Source organism: Trachurus trachurus, assembly GCF_905171665.1.
Source record: "Trachurus trachurus genome assembly, chromosome: 7".
Classification (NCBI taxonomy): domain Eukaryota; kingdom Metazoa; phylum Chordata; class Actinopteri; order Carangiformes; family Carangidae; genus Trachurus; species Trachurus trachurus.
Genome location: NC_139901.1, coordinates 23680277 through 23697146, shown reverse-complemented (window position 1 = coordinate 23697146; position 16870 = coordinate 23680277). Strand labels below are relative to the sequence as shown.

At 39.3% G+C, this 16870-nt stretch overlaps 4 protein-coding genes across 5 annotated transcripts; 1 reads left to right on the top strand and 3 right to left on the bottom strand.

Annotated features, from left to right (window-relative positions):
- Positions 1–717: 717 nt before the first annotated feature.
- ognb (osteoglycin, paralog b) lies at positions 718–3479 on the top strand. Its single transcript, XM_083975241.1, has 6 exons — positions 718–1327; positions 1442–1517; positions 1804–1968; positions 2064–2266; positions 2354–2446; positions 2582–3479. Exons 1-6 carry the CDS (start codon positions 1229–1231, stop codon positions 2750–2752), a joined length of 807 nt encoding a protein of 268 aa, XP_083831367.1. The 5' UTR covers positions 718–1228; the 3' UTR covers positions 2753–3479.
- A 21-nt stretch (positions 3480–3500) lies between these two features.
- uqcc5 (ubiquinol-cytochrome c reductase complex assembly factor 5) lies at positions 3501–6060 on the bottom strand. The gene is made up of 2 exons (XM_083975242.1): positions 5730–6060; positions 3501–3598 (listed from the first exon to the last, which is right to left on the bottom strand). The coding sequence occupies exons 1-2, from the start codon at positions 5881–5883 to the stop codon at positions 3507–3509; spliced, it is 246 nt and encodes an 81-aa protein (XP_083831368.1). The 5' UTR covers positions 5884–6060; the 3' UTR covers positions 3501–3506.
- Positions 6061–7092: 1032 nt separating this feature from the next.
- Positions 7093–10527, bottom strand: kctd6b (potassium channel tetramerization domain containing 6b). Of its 2 annotated transcripts, XM_083975168.1 has the most exons (3): positions 10367–10527; positions 8928–9018; positions 7093–8627 (listed from the first exon to the last, which is right to left on the bottom strand). In XM_083975168.1, exons 2-3 carry the CDS (start codon positions 8952–8954, stop codon positions 7941–7943), a joined length of 714 nt encoding a protein of 237 aa, XP_083831294.1. In that variant the 5' UTR covers positions 8955–9018; positions 10367–10527; the 3' UTR covers positions 7093–7940. The 2 variants fall into 2 exon arrangements, with proteins under 2 accessions (XP_083831294.1, XP_083831295.1); XM_083975169.1 differs by lacking the exon at positions 8928–9018.
- A 381-nt stretch (positions 10528–10908) lies between these two features.
- abhd6b (abhydrolase domain containing 6, acylglycerol lipase b) lies at positions 10909–15343 on the bottom strand (the record flags this gene model as incomplete). Its single annotated transcript, XM_083975011.1, has 8 exons — positions 10909–11088; positions 11931–12031; positions 12119–12173; positions 12299–12456; positions 12873–13005; positions 13105–13218; positions 14251–14407; positions 15219–15343. The coding sequence occupies 8 exons, from the start codon at positions 15341–15343 to the stop codon at positions 10909–10911; spliced, it is 1023 nt and encodes a 340-aa protein (XP_083831137.1).
- Between the last annotated feature and the right edge of the window lie 1527 nt (positions 15344–16870).

Sequence of the window (16870 nt, the reverse complement as noted above, 5' to 3'; positions counted from 1 at the left end):
ACATCAGAAGGCTACAGGTAAAGCTGAGCAGCACAGTTTGCAGAGCTTCACTGTTTTGCACAATGAGCAGATGCTCATTAAAAAATGGGCTAATACTCCAGTTGAAGGTTCATTTCTCTTGGCATGCATATAACCAATTATTTTCATTGCTGAGTAATCTGATGGTTGGTTTTTCTAAGAACAGATTCATCATTTAGTTTATGAAATGTCAGAAAACAAAGCAGCCTTCCCATCTTACATTCTAGAGCCAAATCCCATGTGTTGTTTAAAAAACACAAAATTCAATTTTCACAATATTTTTTTAAAAATCTCACAATTTCTCATGTAGCATTGTTTGTCACTGACTTTACATTTCAGCATTTCACAACAATTTTATGAAATTCCAGTTTGAGTGGTTTTAATCAGCCAACCTCTGAGTATCTGCAATGGTCTGTTGTAAAGCCAGGACCGTTTACAGGTGAGAATAATGGACACTTAACATATAATGCTGTTTGCAGGACAAAAAAGGTACTTGCAATGTGTGATTTGCTGTTTAACTGTCTAACTGTTCAGCTGCTTAAAGGGAAATCATAATTTGGAAAAAGAAATATCGCTGCACACTGGAAAAAAAAGCTCAGAATTTACAAATGGCAGAATAATTCAAAATAGAACAACAACAAAAAAGACACAGCCTTATAAAAAAAAAAAAGTCTGCTCCTTCATCAGGGGACAGCCCCTTTCTAAAGAGACAGAGTTTATTAACTGTTTTCAGTTGTTATGTAAATTTAAGTATTAACTTAAAAAACATTTTCAAAATAGTTTTGTTTCTCCAGTTCACTGCTGACTTTGGCGATTCATTTTTAAAAACATCTCGCACCGTCACTTACTGGAACTTAGGACCACTGTTTTTCCAGTAACAACATTCCTTTGTCACTGAAAGTAAAATTTAGAAGCGGCGCTCATTAGGTTCACTTCTCAATTTTAATCAAAACTTTCCACTCACTAATGACAGATACTATTTCTGTCTGTTTGCTGCACAAACAAAAAAACAAGTGTTTTAGTCTTACAGAGTAATTATGACCACTGAGGGAGACAAACACAGCACCTATTGAGTTAAAAGTTTGTTTCCCTGTCTTACTCAGCAGTATTCTGGCAGCTTAATAAAAACTGTATGGAAAATTTTTCTTGCTCACATGTACCTCAGATCCTTGCCTAGCAGACAACACTCTCCTCTCTCACCAAAGACACCATGATGCAATTAAGGACCTTAATTTTCACATCTGTTGTGCTCCCGTGGATACTGTCTTCAGCAGCGAAAGTTGAGTTTGTGGAGGCAAGAAAACCTAAGGTAAGAAACGTCTTCCAGGGGTAAAGCATTGTAAATGAACGAAGAAAAGCAAAGCAAAATAGTCTGAGTTGGGAGGAAAACTGCAGCTATTATGAAGCTTTCTTCTTTTTGCAGAGAGACGTTGTAACCTTTTCTGACTATGGCTTCCTGCAAGACACCAGCTCTGACCCAGCACCTCAAAAAGCAGAGGGTAAGGTTTGTTTAAAGAGATAAATAGTTTTCAACAACTGTTTCAAAGCTGATTATGCAACACTTGCCGAGGCATTCTTCCACATTTTTGTGAATGTAGCTAAAGCCCATATTATGTAATAATGGGGCAGATCAAGTGTCCTCATCTAAACTGTGTGTATAGTGCATTTTAAGCTGCAACCTCACATTGACTAATTAGTCGACTGACTCGAAATACAAACACAAGAAAGGTCAACAGATAAATAAATAAATAACAAAATTAGTTTAAAAACTGTGTGTTTTTTCAGATTTGCCAACATGTCTACTGTGTGTTTGCCTGAGTGGATCTGTTTACTGTGAGGAAGTGAATCCAGAAATGTCAGCCGTCCCAACGCTGCCAAGGGAAACTGCATATCTCTACGCACGTTTCAACAAAATCACAAAAATACGCAACAACGACTTCGCCGACATGGGTAAATAGAAGTGACTAAAATATTCAACTGATGCAACCTCATGTGAATGTCATCTCTCTCATCTTTGTATTTGTTCTTTTGTTTTCCTCCCAAAGCCACAATGAGAAGAATTGACCTAACTGGGAATCTCATCTCCGAGATAGAAGACGGAGCTCTTTCGAAACTTCCCAATCTTGAAGAGCTCAATCTTGCGGAAAATAAACTGACTAGACTTCCTCCGCTTCCTACCAAACTTGTTTTATTCAATGCCAATTTCAACAAGCTAAGAACCCAGGGAGTAAAGGCAACTGCTTTTAAGGTGAGTTAGAACCTGGTGGTATGTTTATACTTTGGATGTGAGGGGAGATAATAGCCAATCTCTGACAGTGGCCTTCTGTTGTTGCAGAAACTCACGAGACTGGCATATCTTTACCTTGGAAACAATGAACTGACAGCAGTGCCCCAACTTCCAGAGTCTCTTCATGTTGTGCACCTGCATGTGAGTTCATCTGAAATCATATTATCAATTAATCAGATATTGTCCTGTAGAGGAATTAGATCTCCCTCCCTCTGCTGAGTGAGCTGCTGGATACATGACAGGGTCATTTTGTGTGTTTGGATTGGTCTCTTACAGGACAACAAGATTGCAGCTATAACAGACGAGACGTTCTGCAAAGGCAACACCAGTTACTACATCCGGGACAAAATGGACCAGGTGAGACTGGATGGGAACCCCATCCAGCTGTCACAGCACCCCAACAGCTTCATCTGCCTGCAGACTCTCCCAGTAGGCTGGTACAACTGATATTACCAATGCATGCTTTTGTTAAGAGGTAAACCTTTGGAGGAGGGGGTTCTGTGCAGATATACAGGTAGCAAAAATACCATTTACTAAATACAGTTCTTAAGTTTCATCTTTATACATTCAAATCTTCCACACAGTTGAAGACAATATAACAGTTTTTATAATCAGACAGAACCCACATAATTATAACAGATTTAAACAAGGGGAGAAAGAGCTTCTGTCTTTTGTTACTTATCAGCGCTATCTGCCAGTATGAGACATGTGTGCAAAATCTACGTCTATAGATACAAAGGCTTATTTTGTATTTCTCCTTAAGTTACAATTTGGCTGAGACTGTTCTGTCTTGGCAGGTGCTATGCAATGTTTTCATATAAACAGATAAACAGACTCGCTGTCAAATAAATACTGAGACCTGGGCATGGTTATCGTGAAGAAATGAGACCATTTGTTGTGATTTTTTTTTTTTTTCTCCAGCCTTGATCTCGCACTATTTGTATTATCACTGCTGTATTGCTAATGTTTCTTAAACCAACAACCATATAAATAATAATAATAATAAAAAAAATTCTGCATGTTGGAAGAGATTTCTCCATCAGCCTTTCACTTGACTCCTTATACAGTGGTTATTGTTGTTGTAGTAATAAGCCAGGAACATAATTTAGTTAACTCCAGCCTGTTTGAAGCAGTTAAGGCCGTGAGAGTCCAAGAATCCTTCAACAACACATGTGAAGTCTGCATCAAATCTGATCGTCTTTCACTTGGCCGCAGGCTCATTAAGAACTACGAGTCCATCTGCTATCTTCCGCTGGTACTCCCGTTCTGATTGTTTTCTGCGGTAGACATCATCTGGAAAAAATTAAAACAAAATTCAGACACTGAAATGAGACACCTGTAACAGGAAGTTTTAGTGCAGTTAATAATGCATTGAATAAAACAGTGTCATATAGTGGATGGCTGGTGTTTGCCACCTGTGTCTTTTTAACAATAACAAAGGACAGATTGAGGTACAGGTGATACTAATAAAATGTACAATGCTTCTGTTCTAGTTAAGTGTCCTTGCCAGCTATGACAGTGAGAGCGAGCCAGCTTGCACAATCACATTTTTTTTCTACAGCAAATATTTTGGCTGGTCACATTAGGCAAAGCACAAGCGTTATTAAAAACCTTCATAACAACTGAGATCAGACAGTTCCAGGGTGCTAATATCACTGGGACAATTTAATGGCGCTGAGCCATCCTTGGAGAAATGAGTTTGACCTGAGCTTTCCTATGAGAGGTCAAAATGTCTGTGCCAGGAATCTGAAACTGAAGCTGCTGAAATACAGTTCTCCTTTTTTTCCCCCTCCTTCACTTCTGTGACATGTCAAATCTCTACTATGAAAAGGAGGCCATCAGTTTCCTGCAGACCTTTCTCAAATCTGTGTGTAATAGAAAAACGACAAACTGAGGAATGAAAATTAGAATAGGAGACAGTTTTCTGCATAGGAAACGTTTCTCCGTGTCCTTATATGGCCTCAGAATACAATAGAGTAAAAATGTGCAGGCCTGCCCTTTTTTTTCCCTCTTTCTGAGTCTTTTTAGTTCTTCTGAAATGGCACATTTGTGCACATCTGGAATAATGAAATATGGGTTCAGTGAGACCAGAGACACAACTCTTTTTCTTCTCAGCCTTTTCAATGACCCTGTGGCAGATTTACTCTTCCTAAGTAACATTTACTCAAGTACTGTAGGAGTGTTTTGATTTTATGTCACTTTGTGATACACTTTTACTCCACTATATCGGGAAAAAATTGCACTGAATCAATACCAAAATATATATATATTGTGATATTTATTTACTCCATGATTGCAGCTGTAAATACATCGGGCCCAGACAGTCTGATCAATCCAAGTAGCCTCATGTGTCATCTCTCTCTTATTTTCCATATTCTGGATTTAGAGCAGGGGACTGTGTAGAGATATTTAAAAGGTCAGCAAACTTGTTGTAGTCCTGAGCTTAGCCCCATCTGTAGGAAAGGCTGAATTACTAAACAGGGCAACCACAGTGGGGCCCAAAAAAGCTAAGTTTACATAATTTGATTAATAGCGAATGAGAAATTTGCACCAATTGATTAAAAGCATCAACTAATACAGGTCAGCCATCTTCCATCTTGTTGGCTCGCTACTATAGAGTTGTTATATCAAAAAGTATACTTTATATTGTGCCAGGCATAACTATGTGCTAATTCGGTTTCCTGTTAGAGAATACAGGAAACTGTATCTAGACAACTAATAATGAAAACACATGGGGATAATTATTAGTTCCTGTTTCAGTGTATGAAATATCACAAAATAGAGAAATTATTACATCATTACATAAGCATAGTTAACAATAACACTTCTTCAGTGTGTTCATGAGTCAAAAGCAAAAGATGTTGAATTTACAATGATTGAAAATTTAACTGAACCTTTAATTTGCCCTTTATCACCAATTACATGAACCAACTTAGAGTTTCTGAACTGCAGGTTGGTTTCGAGAGGCCTTGGGAATAATGAGACACTGTGATGAGACAGCATATAATTGATCAGGGGGTTAATTGAAGCTCATAAGGTCAGACTGTGGCAGTAGCAGGTTGGCAGTACTGTAAACACATGGAGGACACTGCTGCTGCTGCTGCTGCTGCTGCAACATGGGAAACTTCATGTGTCATAGCTTTCACGTGTAAAGTTACAAGGGGCGTTTTTGTCACAGAGATAGTACACCACACACAATAGAGGATTAGAGGGCATGTGAATCCAGTGCCTGGATGCGATTTGTTAATTAGTTTGTTTAACTAATAAATTGATTAATTAAATGATATCGGAGCCGCCCCGGAGTACACTCAAAAGCTAACAGGCTAACAAGCACCAAGCTGGCTGGATACCAAGCTAGCATCGAGGCTGTAAGTTGAACACACACTGAATGAAACTACTGAACTGTCATGTTTGTTTAACTCACAGAAAGTCTCTTTTCCGATCCTCACGTTGATCATGATCCACTCCATTACGCCTCCGATGCAGAAGAAGATGGGAAGAAACCTGTACGTCCCCAGTCGGCGCCTACCGGGGACAAGGCTCAGCAGATATTTAACGTTTTCACTCCGTTGAAACATTTGGGGCTAACGTTAACTAACGGGCGGGCAAGACCCCTGTGTGTTGTTAAACGGCTCCGTTAAGTCGTTGTGAAGAAGGGCGGAAGTAAAGCAGCATGGACCTTCCACTTGTCCTCTACTGTGTTGTGTTTTTTACGTTATGAGAGCAATGATGGACGGGAGAGGGTGCGCTCGTTGTGTGACCTGGTGCAGACCGACGAGTGGAGATGTCGAGACTGAAGAGGGGAAAACCTGCGGAAGTGCGACACTGGGGATTAAAACAAACGCCCCCACGCAGAGCCACGATGCTGCGTTCAGGTCTACTCGTTTAAACTGTAATTTCTACGATGCTGCATTCAAGTCTCCACGTTTAAACTGTAATTTCTAGAATTGGAGTTGGGGAAAAAAACGCTACAAATGAACGTCGGTCTCCCAGTTTTTAAATCCTATTCTGGGCTGAAGGGTTTCTGACGTTCATGTAATGTCCGATATGATAAAGTATGGCGTTGCACTAAAACAATGTCCAAATTCATATAAATATAGGCCTTTATATTCATTGGACACAAACAACTTAAAACGTGTGACTGCATTTTTACTGTCACATAAGCAACAGTGATGTAATTTAAATATTGTAAACTCGGTGTGTGTTCATTTAGAGTTACTTTGGACATGAGTTTTCACAACAAACACCTTGCAGATGGTGGATTTGATTCATTTAATTAAGGATTTGCATTCATAATTAACTAACCAATGCATTTTATTGAAGAGAATAAACTACAAAGAGGTTCTGAGGACTTGTTTTGTGGTTTCCTCACCCATCTTTTGACTTCTTCGTACAGCTTACAGAGCTGTGAAAAACTTTGTGCCCCCTTCCGCATATTTGTCACACCTTTGTGATTATGATCTTCAGACAAATTTTAATATGAGACAAAGACAACCCATATGCTGTTATTAAATGATCTCACTTGCTGTTGGAAAAAAGCTATCCAAACCTACCTGGCCCTATGTGAAAAAAGTTATTGTAATTTTTTGCTGTTTCACTGATAAATTAAGTTTCACAGTGGGTTTCATTCAACATTGTAAATTAAACTTCCCTTAACAGCCATGCTACAAAGTGAAAATTAACTTCAGTGATGTTCAGTGTGTCTTTCAGATAACTGATAAAAAAGAGCTGTAAAATTGAGATTCAATGAAAGATTAAATTCATTAAGCAAAATTTAATGACCGACAAAGACACAAATGGGTTTATTTTGACTGAGATGACCAAACACATTACTGCTGATATAAGTTCTAAAAGTGTAACAGTATGACATCATACTGCAAAGCACACAAGGCAAATACATTTACATACAGGACGGACACATGCAACAGCTACTAGGGTTTTCAGAAATAGTACCTTACTTGGAAATAAGAAAGAGCTAAATGACTAATTTTAAGATCTACTGTCAAGTCACAAAAAAGAAATTGGGCTAAAGATAATTATAATTTATTATCATTATTATTATTTTTTAAAACATACACCTCTGACACCTTTCTTTGTTCAGTGTCTCTTGTGGCTTAAGTAACAACCCAGACATCTATTAAAATTTATTTTATGTTACTTTTTCTCCCAAATCGTGGTCTAAATTTACATTCATGGATACCTGTTCACAGTCACTTAATTACTGACCTTAGGATGAACAGTTACTGGTATTGGAACCACATTAAATAACAATGATTCCTGTAAAAACAAATGTACCCACAACTTTTAGCATCATTGGGGTATAACATGGCGCTCCTAAATTAATAATCATAACTATCGGGCCTTTCTTTTTTCTTAAAAAAAATCTGTTTGTTTTTTAACCATTTTTAAACAAATTAATTTTTCAAGAAATGTAAAATATGAAGTGCAGAAAAAAATAGTGTTTAACGATAATAACACTGTTTTTACAGTCTGGACTTTGATGTTTGCATACTGTAACACAATCAGAAAAAACCTCAGTGATAGCTATAGAAACAGAAGTGAGCTTTGTTCTTTTTTGATTATGATTTGTGTGCTATAAAAAGACAAATGTAACCAACACCATCTGTCCTGTAACTCAGTCTTCCACTTTGTGAGCAGGTCTGCAGAAAGTCCAGTGATGCTCCACTGTGTTTTCGTTTGCACGCTCACTCATGTGATGCACACGTGTGTTCCTGATGGTGAATCCTTGTTTCATAATGTAGTCCATGAGATGAACCCTTAGGGACACCTCTTGGTGATAGTCACATGGTCCAAAGGTGAAGGACACCTGGCAGTCTCTGGTGTCCATCATGTGTTTGTTCCACTTGGTGAAGTTGTTGGAAATACCTTCGAGCAGGGCGTGAACCTTCGTTGTTATGGTCAGCTGCGTGATGATAACAGCGACTGGGTTCGAGTATTTCGACAGTTTCCGAGTGCTGGAGAGCTCCACCACCTGCTCGAAGATATCTGGAGGATACAGCGGCTTGGGATCGCTAAGGCAATGGATCAAAGGTTCAATCTGGTAGAAGTCCGCCTCTTTCCTAAGGAGATCGGTCTCTGTGAAATCCAAGGGGAGAGTAAGCTCGGACGTCCGCAGGAAGTTCAGGATGTAACGGAAAAGTGTTCCATCACGATCTATGAAATAATTCCCTTTGGAGTCGCGCGTTGTGGGGAAATCTCCCCTGAACATGGCGCCCAGCATGGAGTCTGGATAGCGTTGCAGGGTAGATAAACTGGTGGTGTAGAGGTGGCCTCCCACGTTCAAGGTTACAGGAGTGGTCATCTAGGGAGAACAAGTTAAGAGTCACATTTTTGTGAAGTTTAAAAAGGTCAACCACTACGAATTTCACCGAACAACAAATTAGTTGTGAACTGTAGTCTGCACTGCTGCTGCTGTAGGTCATTTAATACTGCATCTATAATATTTACATGAATCCCTATCTTTATATGTGACACAAGAAGTTTATAAATCTAAAATAGATTTTAGTTCATACAACTCAAAAGATCATAGTTGTCAAATTTGTATTCTATAAACCTAAAATAGCTCCTATAAAATTGCTCCTATAGTCTATCAATCTCTTACCCTATGGCCCCAGTCTCCATTATCCATTTGTGGAATAATACCCACTTGGTCAGAACCAAAATACAGGGAACAGATATGGTTTCACTTTCACCTGGGGGGAAAAACACTCACATTAACATGAGGTGTAACAGAGATATGCACAGAACGAGACACATGGTCAGATCATGTGTTTTTAAGATCAGATAAGACCTCACAATAACTCTGTGTTTGTGTTACATGACTAATGCTCTACCTGAGAGCCAGTTTACTAAGAGGGTGATGCTCAAATACACTATAGTCAAGCATCTGTTAGTTTTACAATCTCCAGTCACGTAGTGTTCACCATCTTATCTGCAACTCTAAACTGGATAAGAGATGCAAAATGCAATGTCGGTGACTATTAATATTATATATTATTATACTATTGACAGTGGCAACATTGTTAGTTACAGCTTGTCAATGTTATATGCTTTTTTGTTATAGATGACATAAAACTGAGCTACAAGAACACACTCTGCTCTGAGAAACACATGTACAGCTGAAAAATGTGTTTCCGTTACAGATCTCTCCCTTACTTATTGATGACGCAGCAGTCTATATTCACCTATATTTGTAAAATCATTCTCTATGCAGGACCCACCAAGTAGCTGTAGCTGAAAAACGCCATAATTCAAATCTTAACCAACTTACCATCATCATCATCATCATTAGCGATACAACTTTCAAACATCAACCCAACTGATATCTTGTTTTGTGCAAAGAGTCTGAAACCTTAAATACTTACTATTAACTTGTTATTGATCATAAGGGTACTCAGTTAACCATTACAGTCACACAAAGTGAACATCACTGCATGTCCATTATTTCTTGTTGAATATGATGTTAAGTGATTGTAAGCCTCAAAAAAACGAATCAACTTGATGATAATATAAATATGATAAATGATACTTGTGTGTGGGAAGACGCGTCTGTGAATCAGGAGACACAGGAATCATAAATACTTCCTCTTAAGTGAAAATGAAAGCTTCCTCTACTTAGTGAACACAAACCCATTTCCTTACATTTACTTGATTACTTTGTAACTCGGACAGCAGCGGCAACGACTCGACTGTCCGACTAAACCCAGCTTGTGTGTGTTGTGTGTTTGATAGCTCCTCTGTGCACAGTAAGTTAGCTTCCAGCTTCAGTGCATCTGTCTCATCTCACTCTGTGATGTGCAGCAAACCGGTGAACGAGCTGCGACCACAAGCGACAAAAATGCATCTGATAAACATCAACTTAAAGTCTTTTAATCGAGCTCGGATGCATTAGTAGTGAGCATGAAACACAACTCGAGCATCACACTGTAAATGTTTACCGCCGCCTGCTAGCTCGCTGATAGCTACTTACTTGCTAACTAGCATGCTAACGTGGCTAGCTCCTCCTGAGGTTAACACCGGGCTCTTAATTAATCAATCTACCTGGAAGTGAGGAGGACTTCAAAAGGGACAGGTCGCGGCCGTCGTGTTTCTTGCCCACTCGACTTGTTGAGTCCTCTGTTAACAGCGGTCTGGGGGTGGGTTTTTGTCTTTCCACGGTGCCGCTAGAGAGTCATTGATGTTTGCCGCTGGTCGCACCGGGGCAGCTGTGCTGTGCTCGGCTCCAGGCTGCAGCAAAACTCCGCATACAAGGAGGAACAAGGGGGAGGGGAGGGGAGGAGGTCCTGCTGCAACCACAAACACCTCTGCATGAATACAGCCATCCACACATCTGCATATGATCGCATACACAGATATGCATGAGGTTTTTTTTTATTTTTTTATATATAATTTATTATGATCCAGTTTGCATCACATTTTCTTTTCTTTTATGCCATGAGAAATGCTGTAACACTTTGCCTCCTGTCTGAAAATGTAAACCTGTTTTGTGTGGACATCTGTGTGTGTGTGTCTATGCATGTAAGACATACAATGGAACACATGAAGCATTGCAAAAGAAGGAAATATGATTGAGAGTCTTTTGTTCAGGAGGATTTCTTCATGCCACCCCTGGCATCTTGCTGCAAGATGATGAACTCCAGGATGAGTTTTGCAGTCCGACAAGGCCTCTCCATCACCACCGAGTGGCCACAGTTCTCCAACAGGTCCACTCTGCATCCAGGCAACACCTCTGCAATGACTGAAGCTCCAGAGACATCCATCACCTAGATAAACATTGGGTAATTATTATCATGTCTGTGTAAGCATGAGACTTAAGTTTTTTTTGTTCTTTTATGTTCAGACTTGAACTGAGCAGCCCGAGAAACCTGAGCTATCACTTCCAAGTTGTAACACAGCCACACGAACTGTAGGATTAGTTCAGAAGCAAAAGCCTTCATCACTTATTTAGCCTATTTATAGGCTAGACTTTGCTGAGTCACTGTCTTAGAGGAGCGTTATCAAGGATATGGGGACCTCAGTAATAGTATAAAGTCCACAAGGGGGTGGGGGTCCTCAAAAAGCCTGAAAAGCACCTTCAAACCTGGAGTTTGTTTTTATGAACACAACTTGTTTGTCAGATATGTCCATGTCCTTGTATAACCTGAGAGTCATCTACAATCAAATATTTCATCAAGCAGCTTCTAATGGTAGCTACTGAGGATGTCCAACAAGCTCAACACTTAAAGTGACCACAAAATTAATTCCAAGCAGTAATTTCTATCAGTTTACACTGGATTGAGATTTCAAACATCAATGTATGATACAATTAAAACTCTGCTGCTACTATGTTGCAAGAGGCCGATCTTACACTTGTCTGACACCAATTTACCTTAATTTCATTCATTTGTATTAATTTCAGTGTTATTTATTTCAGTGTGTTGTTATTTCACAGTGCAGTAATCCCTTCTAGCTCCCTTTGATTCAAGCCCCGAACATAATAAAGACCTAAAAACTTCAGTCCACAATTGCAGTACTATCTTGAGGAAACTGAAACATATGATTTCACATGCACTGAGGCTACATATTGTCAAGGCCTCACATTTACTAAACATCATAGGCTACTTACCTGGTCTTTTTTGCCCCATATTACTTGTAAAGGTGCAGTAATCAGATGTAAGTGATCCTGTAAGGCATATCTGGACTCCTCACTAACAATCTCCATAAACACTGATAAAAAACAAAAGGAAACAAAATTATTAGTAGGCATGTACACTGTTTGTTTACATAGGAAATTATTTTCATATCATGACTAACCTTCTTGGTAAAAGTTGTTGTGAGGCTCCCGAACATCCACCAATCCTTGGAGAATCTGAACAATAAAAATACATAGCAACCTTTGAAAAGTAAGTAGGGTGAATATTATTCTGCACAATTTTTGTTAATCTTACACACATTTTTTTTTTTATGCTGTCAGTTTCTAAGTGTGGAGCTGACCTGCTGAGGGATTTTAAAGCGAACGTGGGAACAAAGTCTGAACATGTCCTCCATCTCTTCTGGTGTAGTGGGAATCAGTGGGATGTTTAATGTGTAATTGCTGTGCTCCAGATCCTGCAGATGGTTGTCAAATTTGGTCTCGCATGGATGCCTTATACCTGCATGATAAAAAAACAAACAAAAACAAAATAAAACACACTTGTTATGTTTACATTACACAACTACAAAGGAAAGTGAAATTATTAAGACTGATGATCTGTCTGATCCTAATTGTCTGAGTTTGAAATGATGATCCATTGTGACTTTTGAGCCATATGTTCAAATGAGGATTTACAAAGAGGCACCTTACAATTCCTTGTGAGCCACCTTGGTATTAGCAAATGAAATACAATGGTCTAAACTCAGCATATTTAATTCTCATCAGCTTCTAAGATAATAGAAACAGTGACCCTAATAATGTAATAAAATTCAACACCATCACAAACTGCAGCCTCCAAAATGACCGTAAAGTTTAGTCCACACACTGATACAGGTAGACACACATGCACAATTGCACATACATACAGTAACTGACCATCTGGGCAAATGAGGGTCATGCTACAGATTTGTGAGGGATAGCAGGCTGCGTAGACTCCGGCTACATTTCCTCCCATGGCGGTTCCCACCAGATGGAAAGGTTTCCTGTTCAAGCGAATGGTTTCCACAAACTGAGAAGAATGAGGAACAAAAACAGATTTTCACTGGGATGATTAATAGGAACCTGACACACATTGTATTTAATACAGTAACTTCTCTTTTCATTGTACCTGGTGGATTCTTCTGACTTGCCCTTGAATGGAATAATCCTCTGTGTTGGTGCGTGTTGTTCCCTCATGGCCAGGCATGTCCACACACACAAGGTGCAGATGTTTTGGTAGATACTGGAGCAGTTGAAGAGACAAAGTACAGCTTAAAATCATGTGGTATGTACATTTGGAGGCAAGAAAGGTTGTAATAATTTAAAGCAGATATCAGTGGAATGTTTTTGTTAATATAAGTCCTAAATAGTCCTATTTTCCGTCAGCAATCACTTACATGAAGTATTTCAGCCTAAACACGAGTCTCTCCGTCACTCTGCTCTGCTGTAACCCGAGGAGAAAATTTTCCTTGTGGGATACAAGTGTTATCCAATGAGGAGAGAGAACGGCATGAAGGGCTGTGTGTGCAGCCAAGGGATGCGCGTGAATGTGGTGACGTAGCACGAGGACCAATTGATGCCTGACAAGGGCGGGGGCTGCTAACTCATGGTGCGTTCAAAGAAACTCGTACTTTGTGTTTTTCCTTCCTGTGAAGTCATACCAGTTCGATCTGGTACGAGTTCACGGGTCGGAAGTTACGAGTGGCCGTTATAGGGAACTTTCACAGACAACAGGATGGTAAAAACACGAGCTACGGGTTACCTGGAACGCTACCAAGTCGTAGTTGTGACTTGAAGCTGTAACTTACGGTTTCAAAAGCCTGCCTTGAACGCAGCATTAGCCGAAACGGCCGTGAAGCTGATATCTGCTTTAAATCTTCTGAGCAAATTAAATGTACAATGACTCATTTTTTAGCAATGGAGACCACATGAATCAGTTATGACACAATATAATCTTTTTTTTTGATATGGCAAACAGCATATTTGCTTATTTACATTCCTATAGGCTATGCATCCATCTGCTGATTGTTAAGTGCAATATTCACTCTTTTAGCTTTGTTTTTATTGGTGACTCACTCCTTTAGCTGCTCCACTATGTTTACCAGCTACTCTCTAAGTAGTGGACAGTGGTTTCTTGGAGATCTTTTTCAGTCTGCTGTATCAGGTCATAATAAAGCTACAGGGCAGTAAGCGAAAAGTTAAGTTCTGATGGCTTATGGCGTGGTTGTCCTCTGAGTTCAAAGCAATAACCTGTAATGTTCAGTGCAAGCCTGACCTTGACAACAGTGAGCCATGTGTCTTTGTGAGCAGAGAAGCCGTGCAGCATTAAAATGGAGGGTCTCATCCCAGGCTTTCCTCTGTATGAGTAGCAGAAGCGGTAACCACCACAGTCAGCGTAGCGTACCTGCAGGCCCAGCGTCCTCCTCCAGTACCTGTGAAGGAGCAGGTATATATCTGAGCTGACACGCAGAGACATGACTTCACTGGAATCTAATAATGGAGCCAAGTGATAAATGGGCTCAGGAACCTTTTATGCGTGTGTGTTGCCTACAGTGTTTTCAGGTTACTGCTAAAACACTGAGATTTTCATGTCAAGGCAAACCTGTGATTTGGGGCTTAAAGAAAATAAAGAGACAGGAACTGACTTGCAGTTTCTCTTACTATATGCGTATAAAGGTCACATTAACCCTTTTTTTTTTCAAGGACAGGCTTAATACAACATTCACATATATGTACTGTACATTGAGAGGGTTATTTACAACCACGATGGAGATTAAAGCAATTTTAGTGCACAGACGACAAAATCCATAACCAGCCATTTATTATAGTAACGACAAACCAGCAGCTGAGTGACAGTAAAAAGCGGATTTAATTTTTCAAGAGCAGTTTGTAACAGCTTTGAAACGCTGTTATAAACAGGGCAAACCAGCTCAGACTGTAACGCTCGCTGATGGATCTGAAAACACCCGAATGCATCATTGTCTCTTGAGTGAAACTGACATATTTTGTCATCTTATTTAGATTATTTGTTCTGGAAATGTAGAAACTGAAAAAATAAATGAAAAGACTATATATAAGATCCATATTTTATAACTACATTTATTCTGATACAATCCTGGGTAGTCATTATCGACATCCACAAGAGACTTTTCATTTCTTGACCTTCTTGAGCCCAGTAAAGGAAATCACGCAGTATTAAAAAAATACAAGTAGAGGACAGGACAACAAAATTATCAACCTTACCAGTAATACACCTTAATGAGAGCTGAGGGCCAGAGAAGAAAGGAGGCCACAAAAGCCAGAATGGGAATAGCCAGTGTTCCCCCAGCAATGATGAATAGGTTTACAACATCTAGTTCAGCTGCCATGGCTGCCTCACCTAAAATAACACACACACACAAACGCAGTATCATCAGCATAAAACGTTAGTCGAGTCAGTATCCAATTTAGAGCATTATGGAAAAACAGATGAGAAATTGTGTCTTCTTCATCAATGCACATTTTAAGGATACTAAGTTGTGTAACAAACAATAACATCATATAACCAAGGTATTAAACTTGAACTGCACAGTATAAGTAATTGAAACATTTAAAAAATGTTACAACTTACTTATTAGCTGATTTTGGTCCTTGTCGTGTCTTCCGTCACAAACAAACACATGTGACCGCCGGATCAAGTGTGATGCTGTCTATTAATTTTGCAGCATGCAGACACACGCTGAGTTTATATGCAGGTATAACTGATGTGAGGAAAGTTTAAATAGCTGACTTAAACCTCTAAAATCTGACATAAATACAGCCCCTGTGAAGTGCAGCTAGTCCCAGCAGATTATGTTTGCTCTGGATAAACCCATTGATTATTACTCATCACTGGGTAAAACCGGGCCACTACAGTATTCGGTCAATCTTTTAAAGTGAACGCACAGACCAGGCATTCCCTCTGAGTCCAGGTCAAAGGAGTCAAAACTCTCAGCAATAACCTTTAAACAGCATTTGATACAATACAGGAGCTGTAATTTGAAAATATCAAAACAATGTTAAATGTTTATCTTTAGGAGGACCACTTGACAAGCCCTTAGGGGTTTTTTAGTTTCTCCTGCACATTTGCTTTATCTACTGTATACTTTGTATGTTTTTTGTTACAAATACAAGATAGACAATATCAGATAATTTAGTAAAACATTACTGTAAATTAGACTACAACAGGCTGCAACACAACATAATCACATCCCCCAAGTCTATAATTTTAACACAGCAGGAATTTCATTGTTTATCAGTGAAGATATGTTTCCTGCCAAAAGTTACAGCCTCATATTCAAAAGGCTTACAAAAGGAAAAGGAGACACATCAGATTAGATTGTGTTTGATTTGATTGTGTGTTCTTTTAAAGGGCATGATTTGACATTAGAAAATTGATTGGCCAATAAACAGAATTGATCAAGCATTTATTAAAAAAAAAAAAAAAAAAAACTGACTAATAATAAAAGTTATTTTCTAGCACAAATACTGTTAGTTTTTCGTTAGTGTCTGAGTCACACTTGGTGAACTTTTTCTGTCAGTTTGAAAATCCTCAGACTGTCTCAGGCCAAGCTGAGCTGAGCTGAACCAAATCAGACGCCTCCCACATCCCCTTCAGGTCCCAAACTTACCACTGGGTGTCATGGTTGTCTCCGGTTTCCTGCAGCCAGTAGTTAAGATCCAAAGGCCTTTTTTTTTTTTTGCACAGACCAATGGGTGTCAAGACATCCACAGACTGCGAGACGTCATTGCTTCTGCTTCAGGCCTGCCCAACACTGTCAAGCATAGACAGACCCTGCGGCGGAGGCTGATCACCAGGTGACAAGACCGTGTCTCCCAACCTGAACTGCTTCCATACCCTCAAGGACAGGGCTTCT

Bases quoted from the DNA above. Each gene is read 5' to 3' on its own strand.
- ognb (XM_083975241.1), top strand. From the start codon at position 1,229: ATGATGCAATTAAGGACCTTAATTTTCACATCTGTTGTGCTCCCGTGG. The intron at 1,518-1,803 runs GTAAGGTTTGTT...GTGTTTTTTCAG, and splicing joins AGCACCTCAAAAAGCAGAGG to ATTTGCCAACATGTCTACTG. The intron at 1,969-2,063 runs GTAAATAGAAGT...TTCCTCCCAAAG, and splicing joins CAACGACTTCGCCGACATGG to CCACAATGAGAAGAATTGAC.
- uqcc5 (XM_083975242.1), bottom strand. From the start codon at position 5,883: ATGTTTCAACGGAGTGAAAACGTTAAATATCTGCTGAGCCTTGTCCCC. The intron at 3,599-5,729 runs GTGAGTTAAACA...AATTTTTTCCAG, and splicing joins GATCGGAAAAGAGACTTTCT to ATGATGTCTACCGCAGAAAA.
- kctd6b (XM_083975168.1), bottom strand. From the start codon at position 8,954: ATGGATAATGGAGACTGGGGCCATAGG. The intron at 8,628-8,927 runs GTAAGAGATTGA...TGTTCTCCCTAG, and splicing joins ATGGAGACTGGGGCCATAGG to ATGACCACTCCTGTAACCTT.